We start from the raw sequence: 25,763 nt of genomic DNA, 5'->3' as shown, positions 1-25,763 counted from the left end.
CGAAAAGGCAAGGCTATAGTACGGTTAAAAATGGCAAAAAAGGACATGTCTACAAAACAGCAGAAAACCACATAGTACTGATGTTGCTGCTGCAGTTCATGCTGGTTACCACTAGAGGGCGATAAAGATCACAATACTGAATGCAACTTGATTCAACGTTGATTAATATTTCAAAGCTTTAAAATCTTTGGTTCAGAAGCATGGCATTTTGAATAAACCACCCAAAAAGCAATACTATAGCATGGCAAAAAATGTCAAAAAATGACAAGTCCCAAAAACTGCTGAAAACCGCATAAAATAGAGTGCAGAGACATGCCATAGCATAATATGTTGCAAAAAAAAAAAAAAAGAAAAAACACCATATTATTGTATGTTTAAAAAAATTACCCAAATAGCAAGGCTATAGTATGGTGAAACATGTCAAAAAATGATAAGTCCCCAAAACTGCTGAAAACAGCCGAAAACCTCATAAAATAGTGTGACAAGACATGCCATAGCATAGAATGTTGCAAAAACGGCCAAAAACAACATAAAATTGCATGTTGAAAATATGACCTAAAAAGCAATAGTATAGTATGGTGAAAAATTTCAAAAATGACCCAAAAAGCAAGACTATATTATGGCGAAAAATGTCAAAAAATGACATGACCCAAAAACTGCTGAAAACAGCTGAAAACCTCATAAAATAGTGTTTCAAGACACGCCATAGCATAGAATGTTGCAAAAATGGCCAAAAACAACATAAGATGGCATGTTGAAAAAATGACCGAAAAGGCAAGGCTATAGTATGGTTAAAAATGGCAAAATAGGACATGTCCACAAAACAGCAGAAAACCACATAGTACTGATGTTGCTGCTGCAGTTCATGCTGGTTACCACTAGAGGGCGATAAAGATCACAATACTGAATGCAACTTGATTAGACGTTGATTAAAGTGTTAAATCTTTGGTTCAGGAGTGTCTAAACAGATGATGTGTGTAATTAATGTTTGGTGGGGATGGCTGTACACAGTGCAGGACTTTCATTAAACACATTACATTAGGTACAGTTTTGAGGTGCCTGCACCTGAAATGAAGTATATTACATTTTTTTGTTACTTCATGCTGCTATTCTACGACACATGGGAAAATATTGCACTTTCACACAACTACATTTATTTAACTGCTGGGTTACTTTAATAGTTCATACAAAACTCATGGTCACCCTCACAGGTGCTTTCAGCTTTGTTGCTGATTAGATATACTCAGACTGGAGTTTACGCAAGGTCATCATGTACTTATAGATAAATTATATAGAATTATTAATCTGCAAATTCCCTGCAGCAAAAGTGACAAGAGAGCCCCTCCAGTCCTGGAGTCCTCGAAAAAATCATGTTGCATACAATTAAAACTTGTACAAATTACTATCTTGTGTTTGTGGGATTATAGCTACATACTGTATATATCATCTTTTGGGACTTTTAGGGCTCCACCACTCTGAAAATGGCCATTTTATTTATTTATTTATTTTTTTTTGGTCAGTATTTATCTGCCTCTTGATGGTTGTTCTTAAGATGTAAATGTTGTGGCTGATGATAAAGATGTTTGTTACCTTTGACTCGTATCCTGTGAGGAACCTCATGTCTCTGGATTTCTGCAGGACACCTTCTCTGTCCTGATTTGCTGCTGCGTGAATAATCTGACGGGAGAAACGACGGGAGAAACGAAATTGAAAAAACAATTTTAAAAAAGTAATATTCTATTAAATGTTTGCATACATGACAATAAATTGTTGTATGGATTTGTGTATTACTGTCATTTTTTGGTAAAGTATTGCTGCCTCCACAACAACAATGTATGTTCATTGTCTTGTCATGATGTGAAAAATCTAATAAATAAATAAAATCCTGTTCGTGTTATTTATTTATTTTTTTTACAGTTTTTTCATGACACACTATGATTATGAATAAATATTTTTAAAATTAATGATGTGTTTAACAACATACTATACCATCACATTTTAATGATGTACTATCCTTTTTTTGTTTAAAGAATATTTTTTATGATTTTGTTTAAATTAAAAAAATAAAAATCTGTACAAATATATTTCTACAGCTTCTAACCTCGATGTAGGTGTCAGTGAAACTCTTGTCAAATCCTCGAGTAGCTCCAAAATCCAGCAGTGCAACCTGAGGACATAAAACAGAAGAACAAGAATACAGAAACACAAAAAAAAGAAAAAAAAGAGGGAATATTATATGTACAAACACTGCGTATGTTAAAAGCTTAAAAGCTCCTGAGACAAACTGACCTTGTGAGCTTGTGGATCAAAGAAGAAGTTGGACCAGTTTGGATCAGTCTGCATGTATCTGAACTCAAAAAGCTCCCTCAAGCACAAAATTAGGATCTGCTCACAAATCTACGAGACGAAAAAGACGAGAATGAACAAGAGGATCATTAAACTAAACAGCGCTCCATGTATGTTGTGCTGTATTATTATGAATGGATGAATTGTGTGTTACGGCACTCAAACATCGTGCTGACACGCCTCTGTTGTGTAAAAAGGTGGCATGTTTTGGCAGCGCACAGATGGAAGTGTTGGGGTAGTTTTACCTCATTCCTGAGCTCCTGGGACAGGTCGGTGGCCTGGTCCAGAGGAAACCCGGGAACCAGCGCTGTGGTGAGGACATGCGGGCTGCTGAGCTCGTCAATGACGTCAGGCACATAGAAGTACGGGTGATCCTTCAGCAGCTCTCTGCAAAAAAATAAAATAAAAACAGCAGCCATTAACAAGAAATACCTGATCGGGACTCCACAAAAACGGAGAAAACTGTCTCCATAACCTGCGATTCTGGACGATATACTAAAGTATGACTTTTTATGATATTTTGGACAATATACTAAAGTATGACTTTTTTAAACCATTTTGGACAAAAAACGTATTAGCGCTATTTTGGACAACAGACTATAGTATCACTTTTTTTTGGGCCATTTGTGACGACATACTATACTATGACGTTTTGGGGTCATTTTGGATAAATAACATACTTTACTACAACATTTTTTGGCCATTTTGGGGCATTTTTGACGACATACTATACTATGAAGTATTTGGGCCATTTTTGATGACATACTATAGTATTACTTTTTTATGCTATTTTGGACAACAAACTATAGTATGACGTTTTTATGCTACATTAGACGATATACTATAGTATGACTTTTTTAGGCGATTTTGGACGACATGCTACAGTATGAGATTTTTAATTGTAGTTTGCAAGACATACTATAGTTTGACTTTTTTAATGCAATTATGGACGACTATAGTATGTCTTTTTTATTCAATTTTGGACGACATAGTATGACATTTTTATGTAATTTTGGACCACATGGTTTAGTATGACTTTTTTACTGCCATTTTGGAAGAAATACTATACTATGACTTTTTTGTGGTTTTTTTGGATGACATGTTATAGTATGACATTGATATGCAATTTTGGAAGACATGCTAGTATGACGCTCTATGAGTGTCTTTCTTGTGAAATACTGCAGTTTAATCAGTTCAAGACTCTAAAAGTATTCATGTGAAACAATGTGCTGAGAATGGGAATATCACTTTGAACTTGTTGCTGCTGAGAAAGACTTTTAACCTCTGATGAGGCTTTAAAGAAAAGTATGACTTCTTATTTAGGTGTTAAACGAACAAAAAGGTTGTGAGTCACGGATCTACACTGAGGGTCCATGCTGTGCAGATTCTGACTACTCCACTGGAAACTAATCCCAAAGCCAGTCTGTGCGGTGAGAACAAGTGTGAACAATTTACTGGAATTTTTTGGCACATTTGGCCTCTCTTATGTAATCACACTCCAGCGCCAGCTCACGGCTCATGACCTCAATAAGGTGCTCAGGAAAAAGGCCTGTAAAAAAAAAAGAAAAAAAAAAGGTAAATGTTAAAAAGCTGAAAATCATGACATTCAAGCTGCTCCTGCAGGAAAGTATATTGACAATATCGGAGGTTACCAACATCACACAATAGCAGCTGTTATCATAAAAATGATAAAAAAAGCTCTCCAACAATGTTACCTTCAGGCAGCGCGTTGCTCAAACTCAGAGCGGTCATGATATTATTCACGTCACTGTCGATACTCTTGGCGACTCCGGGGTACTGTAACAACAGGTTTGATTGTGTGCGTTTTTTGGGCTGTATTTTGAAATCGTCTACTTCTTTTTAATCTCCTCTCACCTGAATCTTCATGGCGACCTCTCTGCCGTCCTTCATTCGTGCTAAATGCACCTGACCGATAGACGCCGCTGCAAACGGCTTCTCCTCAAAGTACTCCAGCTTGTCTCTCCAGTTTGGGCCGAGGTCGCTGCTGATGGCTTTCTGCAGAGAAGACAAACCGACTCAGCAAGGAATTTGAGTTTAATGAGTCTGTGTCGTTCACTGCGGCTCTTTGTACTGTACCATCATCTGTTTAGGCGGCATGAAGTCTGCACTCTGACGAACACGCTCGAAGATTTTGGCCAACTGGGGATTAATAAAAGCGTCGTCTAAGAGGAGAGAAAATAACGGTGAAAATACTTTACTACTGTAAATGCATCGTCTAATATCTGTTGTGTGTTGTTACATTAAACAGTGTTCAGCATCTGTTTTCTTGAAAGATCAATCTCCAAAGATCTTGACAAAAATAACATTATACTGCAGCGGTGTGATTAAAGTTCTTTCTTATTTTGTAAATATAAAAGGTATTTTTGTGCAAACTGAAACAACTTTCCTCAAGGTCCATTTGGTAGCTGTTTTGAGGTTTTAAGCACTTGAAAAGCTTCTTATAAAATTAAGAACATTACATAAAGTAGAAGAAAAATGAAATATAATTATTTACAATTTAATTAAATACATGCATTAGCATTTCAGATACATACACACATTTCAGAGTATAAAAATAATGTAAAATGTGTGCAATGTTACAACAAATAAAACAATGGGAGTGGAAAGAAAAACAACAAATATAAAATCCTTTATGTCTGTTAAAAAACTGAGAGAAATGTCTAAATAATCTAAAAAAATTTTTTGGTATCTTTCAAAAATAAAAAACAATGGTAGTCTTTTTAGCCGAATCATTTTATGGATATGACATTTTGCTAAAATAATATTTAAATCAATTATGAGATTTTTGTATGCTGAAAAATGTTTAAATAAGGATTGTTAAAAATGGATAATATATTAATCAAAGTAAGTATTTTTTTTTTCTTTTTTTTAAGGGACATGAAATTAATGAAAGTAATTTATCAAAATTAAGTACAAGTATATCAAAACTTAAGTAAAGTACTTGAGTAAATATATTTTTTCACTGGTGATTCGACAATAATGTAAATACATGAGAGGCACAAACCGGAGTTATGGACATCAAAGAGCATAACAACACTGTAAATCTCTGTTTAAAGAGTCAGCTGAGCCTCGAGTGCCGACAATAACCCAAATGGAACGGCACTCATTGTGTTCAGCTGGCCCGAGGCTTATTTTAGGTGATGACATTTCGCTGCCGGTGGAGGGATCTTGTTTGTTTACGGTCTGTGTTCGGTCTCTGGTGAAAGCTGAAACCTTTATGCTCACCACGACATGACTTAACAGTGTGTGTGAGCGTTTATACTGAGTCACTGAAGATACATTTCTATATAAGTGATATTATTCATGATACCTCACCTTGAATACTAAGCATCTGTCCAAGTTTCAGAGCAGCACCTCGGACTTTGCAGAGAGTCCGCACGATTCTTTCGGCGTTGGCTTCAGAGAGGAAGGCGCTCGATTCCAGCACCGACTTTTTATGACCTAAAATACACACATATCGTTCAGTACAAATGATGTTGTATTTGAGCTATAGATATGATTATTATCTATTGCAGGACTACAATCTAGCAGTAATGATATCAATATGTTTACCACTATCAGTTACTTTTGTCAGTAAAGTCTGTCATTAAGCATATTGTGCTTTTTTATGTAAATACTTTTTATTAGTTTTTTTATGACATACTTGAGTATGACTTTTTAAAAAGACATACTATACCATGACTTTTGTTTTTAGATTTTTATGAAATTATTATTATTATTATTATTATTATTATTATAGATTTTTACGACATACCATATTATGACTATTTTTTTAGATTTTACGGCATACTTTACTATGACTTTCTTATTTTTAAGACATACTATAGAGATTAGATTTTTATTTTATTTTAGACTATGACTTTTTTTTTTTTTAGGTTTTCTTCTCTGATTTTTAAAAAAATTGTGAAATACATGACTATGACTTTTATTTTCGGTTTTCATCACTTACTAAAGACTTTTTAAATTATGACTTTTTTATTTTTAGGATTTATTATATGAGACTTTACTTTTATGACATTTTATCACATTTTTAATGACATATTATATTATGACTTTTTACTTTTTTAAATTACACACTATTGTTGCCTTAACATGAGGAGTGACCGTGTTTGCTTTTATGGCGCTAATATGACAGTTAAAATCTAAAAACGTCCAACTCCTCAAACCAGCAATAAAGCAAACATATTTCCCTTATCACCTTGCTGTTGTTGGGGTTTTAAGCTCTTCTTGGCCACTTCAGCGATCGCCCCAATGCCGAGCCCAACAGCCAGACCTGCAAAAAGAAATATTTATAATAATCATGTAAAACATGATTTGCAAGTTATTTTTGAATTGACAGGAACTGTTTAAAAAGTGAAGCTAACATTAGCAACCTGGCAATTGATTTTTATGAATGTCCCTTCACCAATGTCCTACTCTGCATCTGATAACAGCCACGACAAAAAAGGTAGTGATAACAGCAATCAGTAAGCAGAGGCGGGTCTGATTTTTCTCCTTTAGAGCCTTTGAGAGTTCAGGAGTCATTAAATGCCAAAAGAGAAGAGGAAAGAAACGACTGATAGTCCACGCAACATTTTCCCAACTATTGGCGCTCTGTAATTTCAGTCCTGTGAGGGAGAACTGCCGTGCTGACAACCTGCAGAGCGCCTTGTTGGTCTCCCATGAGCCCTTGCTGCTCTGGAGGAAGTGCCAGCGCTGCGAATGTCATTTGCACAACTTGTTTATGCAACTCGAGTCAAAAACAGTTGGACGCTAGTTAAGAAAATGAGTTTAAGTTCATAAAAATTATCTTGAGTTAATAAATGCAACAAATTTAGAAACTGGGCTATTTCATCTTTTAGTTATAAAAAGAAAAGCCAGAGTAGCATTAAATTAGTTCAGAAGCATAATCAGAAGGGGTCTAACTGATGATTTTTTATTACTGATTAATCTGTGGCCTCTTCTATTAATTTAGTCTGAAAATGTTTACGAATCTGAAACCAAGAATAGGAAATTTTTTGCTTAAAATATGACTTTAAATTGTTGCAGATTAATTTTCTATAAATCCTACTATAAAAAAGCATTGTAAATTCTACTTTTAATTAAAAAACTATAGCGTTATTTCACTCTGATCTGGAGGTTGTGGATACCTACCAAATATTGCAGCAAATGAAGCAGCAGAGAAGAGGAAGAAACTTGGATATAAACAGTGCTGGTTTCAACGTGTTTTAGAAAATCTGCTTTGCAAGTGTTTTATAAGGAAGGAAATTATTTCAACACATTTGTCCGACCTCTGGGATACACACAAAGGCTTTTAGTTGAGAAACATCAAATGTAAACATTACATGTGTGTTTTTTTTTTAGAAGAAATCTCCACAGGGTGCCATTAAAATTTAAGGAGAAAAAGAATAACTTAAAATAGGCTTAAAAAACAAAACTTAAGGTCAGTGAAACTGAAAAAATAAATAAATAAAGAATAAATTACTACATCAAACAATCCTACACTTTGATACATGTGCCAGTAAAGCAACATGTCGGCTGTTTTATTTAACTCTTAAATAATCCCCCAAAACATGCACATAAAGCTGTGTTTTGCGTCATATTTACACAATATCAGACTTTGCCAGCACCTGGCAGCGGCCCAGTAATCTGAGACTAACTGGTTATAAGGATTATGGAAACATCAATGTCACTTTCCTTTTGCAACATACCCAGTATACCAGTAAACACACCTACCTCCAAAATTCACCAGCCTTCCTATCCGCGTGACAGGCACCTTCCTCTCTCTGGCTCTGTCACTGAGCTGAAACACAGGACAAGGACTAAACTTGTAGGACAAATAAAAAATACTTTAAACAATGTTAAAAAAATAAGAATAAACACATCACTGAAGCAAGAGCTACTGATTCTAAACATACAAACACTGATTTTAAAAAAAGGTGCTGGGTACCACTTGCTTATGTTGCTTGATGTCTGTTTTCTTGGCGTTTCCGGCTTTATCCACGTCCTCTTGAGTCAGGCGTCCCACAGTGGGGTTGTCCTGGTTAAATAACCTGGTGTGTCCACAGAACAGTTGGCGTGTCCAGTCCTTACGGTACTTCAGATGTTTAGTGCTGGGTTTCCCGCTGCAGGTCGTCTGTCCGCCGTTTACACCTCCAGTGAAACAGGTGCTGAAACAAGCTCCCATAGTGGAATATCTGTGAAGCTGTGCCGCTGCGGATCTGCGGACGCAGACTTCTCGCTGTTTGCTGAACGTCTCCTGGACAACAACATATGATTCATATGAGCAGGTGGTAAACATTTAGGATACACGCTCATTTGGTTGTTCTTCCAGATAACTATGAAGCTACAGCCAGCAGCTGGTTTGGTTAGCTTAGCAGAAAGATTAAACATAAAAAACAGCACTTCTATAATTCACAAATTAACCCTTTAACACATCAGTTTTTTTTCAACAGATTTTTTTTATAACATGCTTTTCACTTTATTTTGCTTATTTGTTAGAACTAATTTTTTTGTTTGTTAATTTGTTTTCACATATCTGAAATAAATGTTCATTCATTAATTCTCAGGTTTCAAAGGGTTAAGTTGTAATTACAGTTTAAATCCATGTCTATCCAGACTCATATGTAGCCAGACAATGACAGTGCTTCAAATATGTTGCTGCAGAGAAGCTACAAATTCTAAAACCTGGACATCTCACACACACATCTCCAACTGTTTTAGAGTGTGAATTCCCAAATGATGGCCAAATACATGTTTTAGTCACAGTGACTCTTGAATTCCAATTTTCTTGCCGACTTATTATTATTAAATTTAACTAAAAAACAGATCTAACTAATTATTTTGAGATTTTGCAATGCAACGTCAGAAAAAACGATTCACAAACTCCAGCTTCCCAAGTCTGAGCGTTTTTAAGACTTTTGACAAGTCATTTTCAATTTCAATTTCAATTTCAGTCATTTTAATAAAAAATTAAGGCCTAATTTTTAGATTAATGAATTCAATGCCTTTTAAGACTTTTTAAGGATCCGCAGCGGGCCTGTTGAATTACCTTTTTGATTGAACTCTTTATTAATTATTCAAAGTAAACAAATCAGAAAGGTTTTAAGGGGTAACCACTAGCTGTTGGACTACAAGTAAACTCTGTATCAGTTTCAGGGGTTTCAAAGCAAATATGTGGCAGCAAATGTTCAAATGTTGTTTCAGAGGCTTTACTTCCCACTCTAAATTTTTTAGATAGTTTTTGGCAGTAAAGACCACTATGGGACTTTATAAATCCTCTCATCTGTTGCAGTGTGGATGAGGTGATGGTGCAGGATCAGACTCTGGAGGAATCTGGGTTGCATGTTTGTGAAACTCTATCCGGCTCTGCAGCTGCATGATGACCAGATCCTGGCTGACTCGCTCACCCTCGCTGATCCGGCAGCGTGATGGAAGTTCACCAGCCTCTGGTTCCCGGTGCCGTGCAGGCCGCCGTGTGGGGCTCTGCTGGCTGCCTGCTTCATCCAGATCAGACCCCTCCAGACCACCACGTCACCTGTCATGGTGTTTATGTTCAGACCTGCAGAAGACAGGAAGTAGAGGTTACTTTTGGGTAGTGAGGTGAGATGGAAGAGTTCAGTTGAGGCCGTGTGTCTCTTAATATAAACTAACATTGTAAGATATAAATAAAGGCAAGCTTCACAGTTTAAATCATAAAAGAGCAAAAGGTGACGGTCATTTCAAATGCAGCTTAAATGGTAAAAATCTGTTCGGCCACGGTGGAGATATCAATGTCCAAAGTCAAAAAACTGTCAAACAAATCTGAGGGCATACAGTGGGTTTCAGAGGGCGTAATATCAGTCAGCTACAAGCTATAGACAGGTGATTTCAACATATTGACTCAAGGAGATATATACTGAACATTTAACCTGGGGCAAAACATTACTGAGACCATAAATATTCACTTAATGAGTCATGTGAAAGGATATTGTTTGGGAGCAAATGAGCCCGGGAACATAAATACGCCCCCAGTTTAGGATCTCATCACTGTCTGAACATCAGTTTATGTTCCCATGCTTGTAGAATAAAGCCTGACTCCACGTCCACAGCTTTAAGAAAACAACCTAATCAAACACTGATAAAAGTGCAATATCAACCTGGCTGGCTGTGAGATAAGAGTGAGCAGAAAAACACGCACACTTTTAAAACGTTTTAAAACAAATACATTTAAATAAAACAGATTTTCCGACAATTTTAACAATGAAAAATCAAAACTTTGACTCACCACCAACAGAAGTTTTTTTAACCCTTCAGTCCTCTCAGCACCGCGGGCACGCTGTGAGCATCGTGCGACTACAGCACGAGACGCCGTTCACCTTGATTTGACTTGACACACTTTTTTGTAAACACCTCAACTCGAGCAAGCAGGGCGGAGAGGCGCGCGACACGCTGAAGGGCATGCTAATTTTCCACGCGGCGACACCGCGGGGACGTTTAACAAACACGAGCCAATGAGGCAAAGTTCAGCCGCGAGCTCCGGCTATAAACAAACCTCCGCACTGGTCCGACAGACCGTCAGTCCGTCCCCGAGGGCGTGACGGCCGACGCGTCAGCGCAGAGCGTGAGCCGCACGCACGATGCGTTCACGACAGCGCAAACATCCGGAAGAATGAACACAAATCAATTTAGTTTAGTTGAAATCATAATGGTGCCAAAGTAAATTTAATGGTTTCTGATTTAATTTTTTTAGGTAAATTTAATGATGTCTGGAGGTCAGTGACCTAAGTAAAACTGAGTGCTATTTTCCCGTTACCCCCCCCAAAACTATAAAACTATAAAAAAAAAAGAAAGTTTAATTATTTATAAATGTCAATATAAAAGTAATGAACGATTTAAAATACAGACTAAACTGCTTATTTTAATCGTGCAAGTGTTGCTGTTATTTTCTGTCATTTACATAAACATTCATATGCCACTCTATGAACCAAAAAAAAAAATATATATATATATATATATATATATATATATATATATATATATATATATATATATATATATATATATATATATATATATATATATATATATATATATATATATATATATATGTACTTATATATAAATGTACTTTAATTTCATTTATTCTAATTCTGTCACATGCTACAGGCTTTAGATTGTTTGACCTTATTATGCAACAAGTAAGAAAGATAATCTGGGAAACTAGAGCAAAATAAAAGTATAGAATTAATTTTATTGAGTAAATATAGTAGAATTAATATATTGTGGGGATAAACAACTTTATAATCAAGGACATCATTACATTTAGCACATGACTTCCTCTGCATAATTCTTCTGTGTGACTTTGCAGTGTTTTTTGAGAGCTGATACAGATAATAAGTTAAACAGTACTTGTCAGTTGTTGATATGTGGGGCTGTGTCAACGTCTTTAATAAGAAATCTGCATTTTCACCTGCCATATCACTACTGTCAGGCTGAAAAAACAACCTTAGATCTCAATTTAGTTCATTAATTGACATTTTAATTTTCCATTGAAACAAATTAAACTGTTTTAGCCAAAACACATCTAAAGTACTCAGCAGTAGGACATAACTCTAAACCCTCAGAGCTCAAAAGTCGTATCTTTTGAGGAGCACTTGAAGGCAGCAATACCCCACACAGCTGTGAACTGCCACTGACTAAGGGCCACTGGAGTTTGGCTACAGCAGCTAATGTTGAATGATGAATCATAGTACAAGTGACCATTGAAATTACTAACTTAGTGATGTCACTGCTCTGCTTAGACCTGTTGATGGGAAAAATATAAAAATAACACTCTGGCATGTGATGATTATTCACTTTACAGTGTTTCAATGAGCGCCCACGATGGATGCCAGCTGTTGTTTTTGATGCTTGACAAGGTGTTAAGAAATGTTGGATGTTTCAGATGCATCACACACATGAAAAATGTCCAACTTGTGTGTTAAATTATCTCATCTTCCTTCATTTAATAATACATGGAGATAAATAAATGGCTTCCCAAACTCAAGTACAGTTATGTAGTCCACATGTTGGTGTTTTGGCTTTAAATAGGCGGCTATAACACAGATTTTCACCTTCTCAGACTTAATGCTTCACCAAGGTGCTTTAAAATGTAAATCAGACTTCCACATTAAATTATTTGGGCATATAATTTGAGATATTTTGACTGATGAAATTAATGACCAAGGCTTTGTCAGAGTCTGATGGCAGATTTAAGCTTTGGGAAGAGTCGGAGAGCGTTCTGTGTCGTCACCTCCATCACCTCCTGCAGCGACACTCCTTTGATTTTACTGATGTACTCGGCAGAGATGCAGATGTTTTTGGGCTCATTTCTCACCTGCAACCAGGAGGCAGAACATGAAGGGGTGAAAAACATTCAAGGTAATACATGGGGTTCCCACACATTTCAAACAGTTAAATAATATTCCTTAATATTTTACCCATTTTCATTCTTAAAGTAGTTAAAAATGTAACAATATAACAATACAGCCAAACTTTATTAAACATACTTTCCAGTCATTTGCGGATTAAAAAAACTGCTACAGCTTGCTAACTTTACTTGCTCATAACACATTCCTGCTACCAAATGGCTTCATATGCTCAATGCCAACAGACAAGACCGACACAAACAGGTACTTTGCAAAATGTCAAGACCGTGCCCATTTTTGGGGCATAGGAACACAATGATGGTGTAGATGTAAGTACAATTTTAAAGGTGTTTTAATTACAATTTTGGTAGGTTTGGATGCATTTATTCATTGTAAACAAATATTTGTTTTATGGACATGTCTAATAATTATTTTGCAACCTTGCAGGAAACCTGAGCGCTCTCGATGCCTGAATTAATTAAGTTTAACAAAAAAACAAAACAAACCAAACAAAACAAAAACATGCAGTGCAAATGAGAAAAAAATACTTTACCTGCTTTTCTGGACCAAGAGCAGGTGAATCAGTTTCTAGACAGATGTTCTCTAACGGCAACTGTTTCACAAGTTTCTGCTTCTTGGTGGAAAATACACAAAAAAACATCATTAATCATTAACATTTAATGTGATAAAACAGCCAAGTAAACATGTTGGTCTGTCTGAAGAGACCGTGTCAGTATTTGAGTTGTGTAAACTATGAATGCTCAAATGTAAAAAAAAACAAAGATATTCAAATAATTTTCAACTATGTTTTTAAAATCCACAATTTCCTGTCTATTAATAATCAAATTACAAATAAGCATGTGTATGTGTAAGAGTGTATTTGCTGGTGTTTACATTTTTAGCAAGGTTAGGTTAAGACACAGTGTAAATTAAACATGATCTGGTGCTCTGTTGTACCTGTTCACTGCGTATGATGGATGGTGGGATAGAAAAGAAATATCCAGCCTTCACTCCCTCCATGGCGACAGACGGTTTCCCATCAAAAGCGTGAAGCAGCACTTTCTCGACACCTAGTGAATTTTCAGAGGAATTGCAGTTCACCACTTACACACTCAAGTAAACAGAAGATAATCTAAACTTTGATGTTTACCTTGCTCTTTCAGGAGCTGGATGGTGGGTCTTCCTGCAGACCGTGAATGAACATTTCTAGAAATAACATAAAAACATTGAAGAAGTCTGTTTGTTAAGGCACAAATGATGAATTTCATGTTGCTGCACAGACTGAGGATGTATAGATTCTTTTAAAGATGCTCTGAAAACATTTTTCTTTGACAAAAAATTTGCAGTCAAACATGCCATCTAATTCTGGGAATGCCACCAACAGCTGTTTGTTAAATAAGTATTAAATATTTTCACAAAGTTAAGGGCTGTGAGCGGATTTCTAACTTTCAAATATCAGGATAAAAAGCTGCCTGCATGGTGAGTACATGTTCCTGAAAAAGACTGACTCTTTACTGACATTATGATCAATTACCTGTTGAAGACGGTTAATTGATCATAATGTGTTGAAATGATACTCTCATTTTTGTGGAAGCATCTAATCCCTATACTTTAATTGTTCTTGCCTTTTTTTCTGTGCAGCTGATATGATATTGGGATGTAGTGTGCATACTAGAGCAGCAATAATTTATTTATTAACTAATTAATGTCACTATTAAATCGCCAACTGATATGATAGTTGATTAATCGGTTTGAGTTAATTAAAAAAATTCTAAAAAAATCCAATTGTCTGATTCTAGCCTCTTAAATGTAAATAACGGCAAACATAAATTGTAAATTTCTGGTTTCTTTCCTCCTCGTTGACAGTAAATGGAATAGCTTGAGGTTGTGGTCAAAACATGAATTCAAGGACATATCTTGGGCTTTAGGATATTTTCTTACATTTTATTACTGAATTATCAAGAAAATAATCAACAGATTAATCAACAGTGAAAACGATCATTAGCTGCAGCTCCAGTGCAGGTAAACTATCTTAAGAAGCTTAAATTCAATCTTTACCAGTTGAGTTTGTATCATCTACAGTGTGACTCACAGAGGGAGATCCAGTTCCTTGGCGATCTGTGCTTGACGAATGAGGACCTGCCTCTGACTCTCTTTGTCAGTCTCACCACTGACATATCTGGGTGTAAAATCCAAACCAACCTAAAATAAAAGACACACATAAAAAGAGTTAACACGAATGCAAAAGAAAGCCAGGACAGCAAACTTTAATTAAATATAGCCACATCAGAGATACTGAATTATTAATCATTACCTCCCCAATGGCCACAAGGTGGTCTTTATATTTCTCTATTATGGGCAGAGCAGCATCTAGATCCTGGAAAAAGGACGGAAAAACACACTTTATTCCTAACATGACAACTGTGGAAATTCACTGAAATACTCCCAAAACACAATAAATGTTCTCAGGTAGGACTCATGGAATTGTTCAGGTTTTGTGATATCTGTTTTTGGATTTCTGCCATCTTCCCAACTCTGTGGATGTGACTGGATTTATGCTTTCATAAATTGTCCCCGTTACTCTGGCAGTGTCTTCTATGAATCATCCAGAGTAATGAGGACTTTGTTTCTGGAGACAAGTGTTGCTGTATTTCAGTGCAGAAATTCTATTTAAGTTAAGACATTTCTTTTTTAATTTTCTTCAAGGTGCTTAACAATCAATCAAAAGATTATACCCTCTGCTTGATGTAATTTCTCACCCATTTCTCCACTGTCATTATTAAATACAGGCAAAAAAATTACCTCCAACATATTTCTAGAAAACATGCAATAGATGGCATGTAATCAAAGTTAAAAGTAATAACAGTAAAATAAAGACTTTACAAAATACGAACAGATTAGGTTAATAACGTGTACACGTACAGTATATGGAGAATATGGGTTGGAGAAGATAGGTACTACAAAGCACTCTGGTAGGATCTGGACCTCTTTGATTAAATGTTATAGGTTGTGGCAGAAATCTTAAAGAAATACTTCAAACCAAAGCTACCTGCCTGTAGATAAAACTACAGGTGAGTGAGATCATTGTTTTTGTAATTTGGGTGAACTGACCCTTTAAACTGTAGCCTACCTGGAGAGTAGCCCCCCTCTGTTGCTCTGGGGGGACTTCTTGAACAGGGTGGACGCCTAAACAGGGAAAAATAAACCCAGGAAACCTAGAAACCAGTGAAAACGTCAACACAAAGAGACAAGTGACGGGTTAAACTCAAATTTTGTCACTCGAATAGTCGGTTACCTCTGTGACAAGTCGATTATCTTGTCAAATTCCCCTGCATGCTCAGCCACGGCTAATAATGCCAATAGTCCAGCCTTGGAAAAAAATAAAGCAGAGAAATTAGTTAAACACACACAATAACAGCGATACTAAACGCTTTCTTCTTAGTTGAGACCAAAGACTGTACATAAGGTTTATATGTTAATATACTGCCTATGGTTGAGACGGCTCACCTTTTTTGAACTCTCAACCACCTCCTCTAAGTCCTAATAAAGAAAAGCGGAACAGTTAACGCTTCACAACATATTTCAGATATAATATCGCGTCGTCAAAAGAGTAAAAATACCTTGTCAAAATCCCCCGCAGAGATATGACAGTGACAGTCGACGTATCCATACATGTGGACACTGTAACATAAACATCACCTAATTCCGCAAAATGAGACGGACCGCGCATGCGTACACTCGTAGGAGCGCGAGATGTAGAACACGGCGTTGCCCGGGGAGGCGGTGTTCCATTAAATCTGATTGGTTGAACGTCACCGGTCAACAAATTAAACATCCAACAACAGTATCCTCGCGTCTGTAAATTACCTTCCTTGTTTTGTTGCTGTATTGTGTTGACTTCATGGTTTTTACTGTCAACTGTCAACCGCTTCATCATGTGATAGTCACCCAGCCCTCTGAGGATTGTTTCGCTTCACGAGCTTAGGTGAGATCTGAACCTGAAATGGGATTTTTAACAGTTTCTTTCCTTTTATCGATGCTGTTGATCGGCACCGGCAGAGCAAAATACGAACCCAACTGGGAATCCATCGACTCCAGACCATTGCCAGAGTGGTACGATCAGGCCAAGTTTGGCATCTTCATACACTGGGGGGTCTTCTCTGTCCCGAGTTTTGGCAGCGAGTGGTTCTGGTGAGTTTTGGTCCCCCGTTTCTTGTTATTCATATTTAATGACACGGTTTCAACTTTACAGACAATGAGAGTTTATGGTAAAGTCTGAAACTGACATTCAGGTAACGTACACGAAGTGAAGCAGGTGATCACAGTATGGGGAGTATACTTCATTCCCTGAACTGTGAAGTCACAAACTGTCGTTTGGAGGAAGTTTAAATCAGCATTAAAGCAAAAACGAAAATCTCACCACAAGGTCAAGGTCCATTAAGCAGCTGCTATTGAGCTTTAGGTCATATTTCTATTTTTTCCTTTGCATTTTTAAGACGATCTTGTCCCTGTTTGCTGATAGTCTGCTGAAGAAGTGGAATCATGTGGTTTCACTGAAAGCTCCAGAATAGCAACTTAATGGTCCTTATGGTGAGATACGCAATTTTTAAGTTAACAGGACTATAAGCTCTGAATATGGTTAGAAAAAGTGAAAATTTAAATACATTATTTCCGGGTTTATATAGAGTATTGTAGGATGTTTAGAAAATTCTTAATTACTTATTAATTAATTACTAATTATGACAATAATAACATGCCTTAATCAAATGGTAAGTTTGAACTTTGTTTTAAAACTTGTAACCTGTAACAGTCTTTCACCTTCCAATAAAGACCATCAACCTAAAATATTAATTGTAATTATTGTTTGAAATACAGGAAATATACATGTATTTTGTTATTATAGAACAAAACTGTTCAAATTGGTGGCTTGTCTTCCTTCAGCCTGTTCTGCGTCATTTGTCTGTTGCAGGTGGTACTGGCAGAAGCAAAAGTTAAAGCCATATGTAGACTTCATGCAGAAGAATTATCCTCCAGACTTCAAGTATCAAGACTTTGCACCTCAGTTCACTGCTGAGTTCTTCGATGCCAAAGAGTGGACTGACATCTTTGCCGCATCAGGGGCAAAATACATCGTCCTGACCACAAAACACCATGAAGGTACAGGACATGATCGAGATAATGTCTTTTCTTGTTTAAGTTGCTGCACAGACACAAAAGGTAGTTTCAAAGTGCAAAAACAAAACATATAATTCCACACATGCTGCGTCTTTGAGGGTATATTGTTTTATCTACATATTTTTCAGGTTTCACTTTGTGGGGCTCAAAAAACTCCTGGAACTGGAACGCAGTGGATGTTGGACCAAAGAGAGATCTAGTAGATGAAGTTGCGAGTGCCGTCCGCACTCACAGTGACATGCGTTTAGGGCTGTACCACTCTCTCTTTGAGTGGTTTAATCCGCTCTTTGAACAGGACGCTGCCAATGTCTTCACTACAAACTACTTCCCTACCAGTAAAACTCTGCCTGAGCTTTATGAGCTCATTCTCAAGTACAAACCAGAGGTGCTGTGGTCTGATGGGGACGGCGACGCGCCTGACAAGTACTGGAACAGCACAGATTTTTTAGCTTGGCTCTATAATGACAGGTAATACAGCTGAGTTATACAGTAAATGTGTGTTTTGTTAGATTCAACATGTACACATAAAGTGTGATATCTATCTGCATGTCTTTACAGTCCTGTACGAGACACGGTGGTGACAAATGATCGCTGGGGTTATGGCTCTATCTGTACCCACGGGGGATATTACACCTGCGCTGATCGCTACCAGCCAGGACACCTGCTCAAACACAAGTGGGAAAACTGCATGACCATCGACACAAAGTCCTGGGGTTACAGACGCAATGCTCCTCTACGTGACTACCTCACCATCGAGCAGCTTGTAGCGGTGAGACAGCAATACCTCATTTACCTGTAAACAGTTTGATTAGGTTGAAAAAAATCATAATACGTGATAAAATGTAAAATGTAATGTTACAATAAAATGGCTTACATATATATATACTATATACAACTACTAATATATATTAGTAGTTGTATTGTCTCTCTAAGTGGTCTTTGGAGTCTCTCTCGTGGTCATTTGACATGTCTTTGTAGTTGTTTTGTGTCTCTTAGTGGTCAGTGAAAGTCGCTTTGTAGAAGTTTTGTGTCACTTTGTAGTCATTTTGTGTCACTTATTGTTTTCATAGCCTTTCTGAGTCCATTTGTCTGTCTTCACAGCTGTTATGCATCTCTTCTATTATTGATGATAATGAAAAACAAGGATAGGTTTATATTTAATATGCTGGAACCTGGAATGTTTGGCACTTTGCATTAAAAATTGAAAGTGTTGCCCATTCATTTTCTGTTAGTCAGTAAATAGGTAAGTAATAGTTATTCGCTCTCCTTTACTTTTCTAGTATTAGTCCTATTGAGTCTGAGGGAACAGCACCCTCAGGCTGCAAAGAAACATTTGTGCAGAAAAGCAATAAAGTCTCTTCTATAAAATCCAACCTGGTGTTTTCAGGCGCTGGTGGAGACTGTGTCCTGCGGGGGAAACCTGCTGATGAACATCGGCCCGACACATGATGGAAGGATCATTCCCATCTTCGAGGAGCGTCTGAGGCAGATGGGTCAGTGGCTGAAGGTCAACGGGGAGGCCATCTACAACACAACAGCATGGCGTGCTCAGAACGACTCTGTCACTCCCAACATCTGGTGTGTGTTCATATATGTTGGTTGCAGTGTGCAGCCAAACTTTTTAAGAGAACTTTGTGGTATAGATTACATTTCTTCCCTCTTTGTTCTTGATATTTTGACACACGAATCCCACAGTTCTTGTACAGAATGTGAAATGATTTCTATACACGTGTATTTCTTCACAGTTTATTTTGTTCCAAATTGCCTCCGAAAAAATCACGCATTGTTAATGATAGTACTATATTATCGCCTGCTCACCTGCATCTTGGCCAGCTTTACATTAGGGACAACATTAGAAATAACTGTTTGACTTACATTTAGTCATCATAGCGGTGTTTAATTAAATTTTCTCTTTCTCATAATGTCGAACTAACTAACATGTAATGACATCAGATATAATAAATTATATTTTTTGCAAATAATTGCATGTCTGTCTTTACAGGTACACTTTCAGACCACAGGAAAAGAGCATCTTTGCTGCTTTACTGGAATGGCCCAATAAAGGATCTGTGATTCTGAATGAACCCGTGGCTACACAAGGACAGACTCAGGTAAGACCAGAGCCAGAGGCAGAGCTAAGCTATTAGCTCTTTGCCAATAAAAAGTATATTCAAGTCTCAGCATATATCATGATTGCTAAATAACAAGGAACGGCAGCGCAGACATTAACTATGTTTTCTATTACACAGTTTGTCCACAAATAAGTTTGTTTTTCAACTGCAAAATTTCCCGACAAGTATGTAACTTGGTTTTTCTGGATCCCAACCTTTGAATTCAACTGAGTTTGAGTTAACAAACACAGTATAACATAAATTTCTGTTGAATATTAGGGAATAACTTAGTAAACAATTCTTAAACCAAAGAAAAAAAGATTAAGGGATCAGTAAAAAAATGTTTAATATTTAATATTTATTTAAAAAAAAATTTAAATGGTTATTTGCAAGTTATCTTTTTAAACTGAAGTCATCATTAGCATATATTTTTGCAGATATTATCTGTTAGATGTGATCATTTTTATGCAATATATTACATATTTTTAAGACTGTAAACCTCTTCAGTCTGCCTCACAGCAGTTACATTTTCTGAGTTAGCAATATTTTTTTTAATGGTATAGAGGCTCCAGTTATTCATGCTAGCTGTTGAAATAAATAATTAAAGTAGCATATAAGGCTACAACTAATTGTTATTTCATTGTCGATTTCTCTAACAATTATTTTCTCAATGAACTGATAAGTAGTTGAGTACAATGATTGTCAGAAAATAGTGAAAAATGTCTACAAGTATTTAGAGGCCAAGTTTTTTTCTGACCAACAATCTCAAAAAAGCTAGTTTACCATAAAATAAAACAGAAAAAAGCAGCAAATTGCAAAAAAATAGTTCCTTAAAAGTGTTGTAAATGTTTGAAATAGTTGCTTATTAATTTTCTGACAGCTGACAAATCAGATGTGGTACCAGTACTTTCAGATCTTATAGCATAAATTGATTAAACGAATAAAGACGGTAAAAATGTATGACTGGTTTTACAGACTATTATAACGTGACTCTGGTCAGAAAAAAAGAACCTCTGTCATATTATCAGAGAACGAAATGACAGAGTATTTAATCAAAGCTCAATATATCAGTCTAACTCATCAAATAACTACACTGCATCCTGGGAGATAAAGTTAACTCGTTCATGCTGCATCTCTCTTTCTTTCTCCCCTTTTTTTCTGTCAACTTGTTCATGTTTTGCTTTTGTCCTAAAAAAAAAAAAAAAAAAGGTGGAGCTTCTCGGTCACGGCTCTCTGCAGTGGGAGCCTGTGAAGCCCAGCGGGCTGCGGGTTCTCCTGCCCCAGCTGTCCTTCAGCCAGATGCCCTGCCAGTGGGCCTGGACACTGAGGCTGACAGGTGCCACTTAAAGGGAACCAGAACAGGTGAAGAGGAACTGACAAGGCTGGCGGCCAAGAGAGAGACCTGACGTTTTAATGTGTTTGAATCACTGAAGCAGAAATGCACCGTACTGTCTGTGAGTTGCACTAATACAGTATAGAAATTGTCCTTTTTGAAATACAAATGCAGGGAAGTCAAGAATGAACATTAATACATGATTATTGTTTTTGATCTGAGTAACTTTCGTGATTAAAGTCTCATGTTCTAGCTCCGGTGGTGGAATGTCACATGTACATTTACTCATGTACTACACTGTACAATTTTTAGCAACTTTACGTGAGTATTTTCATTTGACGCTACTTTAACTTTTACTTTTACTTATGACATTTTGGAAGCCAATGTTGTACTTTTCACTTCACCATTATTATTTGAAAACATTCAGGGTTCCCACACATTTTCATGCATAATATTTCAAAACTTTTTATGACTTTTCAAGGATCCATCACAATTTCTTGTTCTTTGCTTCCCCTGATTAGTGTTTTTAAACATATCAGATTCAAACTCTATTTAAATGGAATTTCAGATACCGAAGAGAAGAGGGAAACGTATGCAATGTTGAACAAACGTTGTCACACATCAGCGCGTATTGGAACTACGATATATAATCAGCTACAGAAAATACATTTGCCGTTATGTTACATTGCATGAAAGGTTATCTACGGAAGATAACTGACAATTTCATTACACACAACACAATTCACAATATGACTTTTCCAAAACATTCAATGACTTTTACTAATTCCATGACTTTTTCAGGCCTTGACAATGTGACAGAGAAATTCCATTACTTTTCCAGCCTTTTCCGTTTTTTTCTAAGACTGTGGGAACCCTGAACATCAGTTACTTTGCTGATTCAGATTATTAATACAAAATATAAATCAACTGATAAATTATGATGTATTATGGATTAAGCTACCCAGCCATTTATAAAATAGTTGAAAATGATGCTTACACATCACTAATAATTCAACAATATAATCAAAACTAAACAATAATATAATTAAAACTATGCTGGGCCATTCTGCATAAATAGTACTTTTACTTTAGTTTAAGTGTATTTTAATGTTAATACTTATGCTTTTACTTAAGTTTTTTAATGCTGGATTTTTATGTGTAATAGAGTATTTTTTACACTGTAATATTACTATTTTTATTTCAGTAAATGATCAGAGTACTTCCTCCACCACTGTCTAGCTCAGGGATCCTTAACTTTGTCATTTTTATGTCCAGAAAAGGTTGACCCATATCCTATATGCATCAGTCAAAATGTGACCTCTAATGAAGAAAAAACTGTGAAATATGATGTTTCAATTTATGATTTTTCACCACCATTTTCGATCATTTTTTTTAAGCTTTCATGTTTTTATGTGATTTTTAAATAAGTCTGCAGCACTAATCAATTTGGAATTGAATGTTTTATACGTTGAAGAAATGTTTAAATAAAATTTTAAGCACCATCTTTTTGTGTTATACATCACGTTTTCTAATAACTTTTGATTGTTTCAGTTTGACTTTTGCACTCCTAGATTACCTCAGTTATTGCATCCTGTCAGCGCCCCCTGCTGCTCACATCTGTATCTACACTTCGGCCTTGCGTGACATTTTAAAGCACGCTGACGGCGCAAAACTGCTCTGTACTCTACACCCCAGCTGTGCAAAGACGGCCCAGGAAAACAAGCCTCCCTGTCATGCATCAGAAGAATGTCGGGGAAATGAAATCATCTGCACGCTGCACAGTGACCGGTAAGCCTTTGCTCCGCTGCTTCTCACCGCGCTCACACTACGTGGTTAACCCGTTATTGCTTTTGCCTTCTCCTCCTCCGATCTCAATAAAAAGAGGTGTATTTGTCACCTAAGATGGTGAGTCCGGTGCAGGGCAGGTCTCACTGTTGTGTCTGCTCTCTGTTGCACGCCTTTAAGGTGGGAGGTCCCTGTTCTGCAAATGTTCCATGACGTGCAGATGGGGGGTTCGCAAGGGGTTCTCACGTCCATGCATTTCCCACCTTCAGCAGGCTATCCCCGGCCTGGGTACCCGCACATGACAGCTGATCCCCTAAACAACAACAACAACAGAAAGATGTGAGAATGCAAATCGTGTGAGGACAAATGTACAGTGGACTGCACACACAGTGGGCTGCCACATTTTAATTAAAGTTGGCGATTTTAACTATTTAAAAAAATAATTTAGCTCATATTTATTCTATGTTTGTAAAATGAAGTGAGCAGAGAACTAAAGCTTAAAGCTAAAATATTGAAATGTCAAATATGAAGCTTTTACATATGAATGTGGGGCTGAATCACATTCAGCTTTAATGGCCAAGTAATTGTGTAGGCTACAAAGAATTTGACTCAGACTCAAAATATTTTATCATTATGAATTTAAAATTGAAAACAAATTAAATGAATATCTGAAGATTTTTTTTTCTAGTGCAGGGCTGCAGCTAACAATTATTTTCACACAAGATTAATCTGTGGAGTACTTTCTTGATCAATCTTTGCACCATTAAATGTCAAAAATAGTCCCCATATACCCCCTATAAAAACATGAAAATAGCAGAGGACTTTTATTTTGTTTCAAGGTCAGACAGTTAGAAGCCTGCAAAAGGTCTGTGTTCAACACAAGCGTAAGAGATTTTCACCTGTTGTTCTATGACATGAAAATGCATCAGTAAATCCCCCACTCATGAATTTAAAGCCTTTATTGTATCTTTAAAAAGGCAGTTGCTAAACGGTGGCTAAATGAGACAACAGAACGTCATCATGTTGGATACTACAGCCGCTGTGATGGTGCTGTTAAGTAATGTGAGTGTGGTGTAGTCCTTTAATATCCTAATGATAGTTTTTTATTTCTGGCGATGCATTTAGGCTTCAGTTGTTAATTTGTGAAGATTGTATCAGAAATGTTTGCCGTGGAGCTTATTTGCAGCAACAATCCAAATCCAGTGGAAAACTCCTATAGGCTTTTTGACAAGGGAACCAAGGCAATGCCAACTGTTGGCCTACAGGAAACCGTCATCCCTGGGGCGCATTGTATGGAACAGTAATCTCACATTCAATTTTGCAAGCATTTATCATATTGAAAAGCATGACTCAATTAAGGCAACATTTTATATCATAGACGTCACATTTTAATGCCTATCAGCACCTGTAACACTGTATGATCACATATTGACGCACTGCGTTGCTGAAGCTTGTTTTTTCCACTCACTCCTGCAGTCTTGGTGCTGTAATCTGTGGTAGTAATTATATATGTAGACAGGAACCGGGGAAAAAAAAAACTGGCTACAGACGTTGGCATGGTTGCCATGGAAACACACAATCATGTCAAGATTATTTTCAGGTACTGCTGAGATAATGGCATAAAGTACGGTTGGTTTGAGAGAGCTGAGGGATAAATGAAAGGATGGACGATTGATCAAAAAGTGAATGAATTAATGATGAAGTGAAGACGTGCAGGATCGAGGTTTTATATATGAGTATTTACTGGTGTTTGTATCAGCTGTTTGTTCAACCTGCAGCGTTCAGTGTCCCCTGTAAGTGATATCTCAGTCAGTCATATGACAGCCACTACAGCCAGCAGGGAGGAAAGCCTCATTCCTTCCATTCATAAACCTCCCCCCCTCGCTGTGTGTTGTCCCCTCTGTCTCCCCCCTCCTCCCATCTGTTTTACCACTAATATCATTAAAGCCCTGCTAGTAGTCGGCTGCCTGTGTGGCATTCAATCACATGCAAATTTGTGGCAGATTTGAGCTGGTCAGCGGAGCCGTGGTGCAGCTTTAGATGGTGGAAATGCCAAGCAGTGTGGAACATCCTGGGGGACAGACCATTATATTTATAGAGATGGGCGACTTGACCTTCACTGCACATTGAGTATCAGCCATTTTAGTGCCGCTCCTCTAGATACTGAATACAGCATAATGGATCTCAGCTGCAGTGCAGTTAGTTAGCCTCAACTTCATCTTCGGGTTGTTAGAGGCTAATAATAGCTCTCTGCAATTCCATACTGTGGACGGACTCCGTCAATACACAGTCTCTGCATTCGCTGCTTTTTTGGCACACAGCAAGTTTCAGTTTTCAAGAAGAAATGCTCTGTGAAATTACAGTTGTTCTACACAAGAAATAAAAGCTTTCCCATTTGGGTAGGATACTGAACTCTGAGGTGAAGTTCGACTCTAAGTCGTTACATAAGTTTAAAGTCTTTGTTCTGCTTTAAGGTACAAGAAAGAGCTGAGTCTCAGCTGTAGCCCAAAGCCAAGGACTCCTATTCATAGAGGCACCCAGTTGTTCTCACCCAGTGGCACACAGTGAATCTGAGGAGGATGGTCAACGCGGGTGAGGTATTTATAGTTGTGTAAATTATATTGT

The 25,763-nt window shown here is 37.0% G+C and overlaps 3 protein-coding genes and 1 long non-coding RNA gene across 5 annotated transcripts in view; 1 reads left to right on the top strand and 3 right to left on the bottom strand.

The window, feature by feature from the left end:
- The window catches only part of coq8ab (coenzyme Q8A, genome duplicate b), a 29,212-nt gene extending 18,316 nt beyond the window's left edge, over window positions 1-10,896 (bottom strand). The window contains exons 1-14 of the mRNA XM_088087614.1: window positions 10,614-10,896; window positions 9,756-9,907; window positions 8,297-8,605; window positions 8,083-8,149; window positions 6,566-6,640; window positions 5,683-5,808; window positions 4,444-4,529; window positions 4,222-4,362; window positions 4,062-4,143; window positions 3,802-3,895; window positions 2,592-2,733; window positions 2,290-2,397; window positions 2,102-2,167; window positions 1,591-1,677 (exon numbers count right to left, since the gene is read on the bottom strand). Of these exons, the coding sequence (XP_087943740.1) occupies window positions 1,591-1,677; window positions 2,102-2,167; window positions 2,290-2,397; window positions 2,592-2,733; window positions 3,802-3,895; window positions 4,062-4,143; window positions 4,222-4,362; window positions 4,444-4,529; window positions 5,683-5,808; window positions 6,566-6,640; window positions 8,083-8,149; window positions 8,297-8,605; window positions 9,756-9,890 (1,518 nt within the window). The 5' untranslated portion in view covers window positions 9,891-9,907; window positions 10,614-10,896. The remainder of the gene's footprint in view (window positions 1-1,590; window positions 1,678-2,101; window positions 2,168-2,289; window positions 2,398-2,591; window positions 2,734-3,801; window positions 3,896-4,061; window positions 4,144-4,221; window positions 4,363-4,443; window positions 4,530-5,682; window positions 5,809-6,565; window positions 6,641-8,082; window positions 8,150-8,296; window positions 8,606-9,755; window positions 9,908-10,613) is intronic.
- Window positions 10,897-11,558: 662 nt separating this feature from the next.
- Window positions 11,559-16,553, bottom strand: tatdn3l (TatD DNase domain containing 3, like). Of its 2 annotated transcripts, none has more exons than XM_042500899.2 (10): window positions 16,355-16,553; window positions 16,242-16,274; window positions 16,030-16,103; window positions 15,865-15,949; window positions 15,049-15,111; window positions 14,827-14,936; window positions 13,885-13,940; window positions 13,692-13,804; window positions 13,288-13,368; window positions 11,559-12,703 (listed from the first exon to the last, which is right to left on the bottom strand). In XM_042500899.2, the coding sequence occupies exons 1-10, from the start codon at window positions 16,406-16,408 to the stop codon at window positions 12,560-12,562; spliced, it is 813 nt and encodes a 270-aa protein (XP_042356833.1). In that variant the 5' UTR covers window positions 16,409-16,553; the 3' UTR covers window positions 11,559-12,559. The 2 variants fall into 2 exon arrangements, with proteins under 2 accessions (XP_042356833.1, XP_042356834.1); XM_042500900.2 differs by having other exon boundaries at window positions 13,288-13,365.
- Window positions 16,554-16,584: 31 nt separating this feature from the next.
- Window positions 16,585-22,855, top strand: fuca2 (alpha-L-fucosidase 2). The gene is made up of 7 exons (XM_042500655.2): window positions 16,585-16,925; window positions 17,704-17,891; window positions 18,038-18,377; window positions 18,468-18,678; window positions 19,297-19,487; window positions 19,912-20,020; window positions 21,230-22,855. The coding sequence occupies exons 1-7, from the start codon at window positions 16,738-16,740 to the stop codon at window positions 21,365-21,367; spliced, it is 1,365 nt and encodes a 454-aa protein (XP_042356589.2). The 5' UTR covers window positions 16,585-16,737; the 3' UTR covers window positions 21,368-22,855.
- LOC148187416 (uncharacterized) overlaps window positions 22,802-25,763 on the bottom strand; it is a 52,812-nt gene continuing 49,850 nt past the window's right edge. Inside the window, exon 5 of the long non-coding RNA XR_015778605.1 lies at window positions 22,802-23,451. This is a non-coding gene — a long non-coding RNA (uncharacterized LOC148187416). The remainder of the gene's footprint in view (window positions 23,452-25,763) is intronic.

The sequence above is a fragment of the Plectropomus leopardus genome, chromosome 14 (assembly GCF_026936395.1).
Source record: "Plectropomus leopardus strain MGB_pleo_1.0 chromosome 14, ASM2693639v1, whole genome shotgun sequence".
Classification (NCBI taxonomy): Eukaryota; Metazoa; Chordata; class Actinopteri; order Perciformes; family Serranidae; genus Plectropomus; species Plectropomus leopardus.
This window is presented reverse-complemented; position numbering and strand designations above follow the sequence as displayed.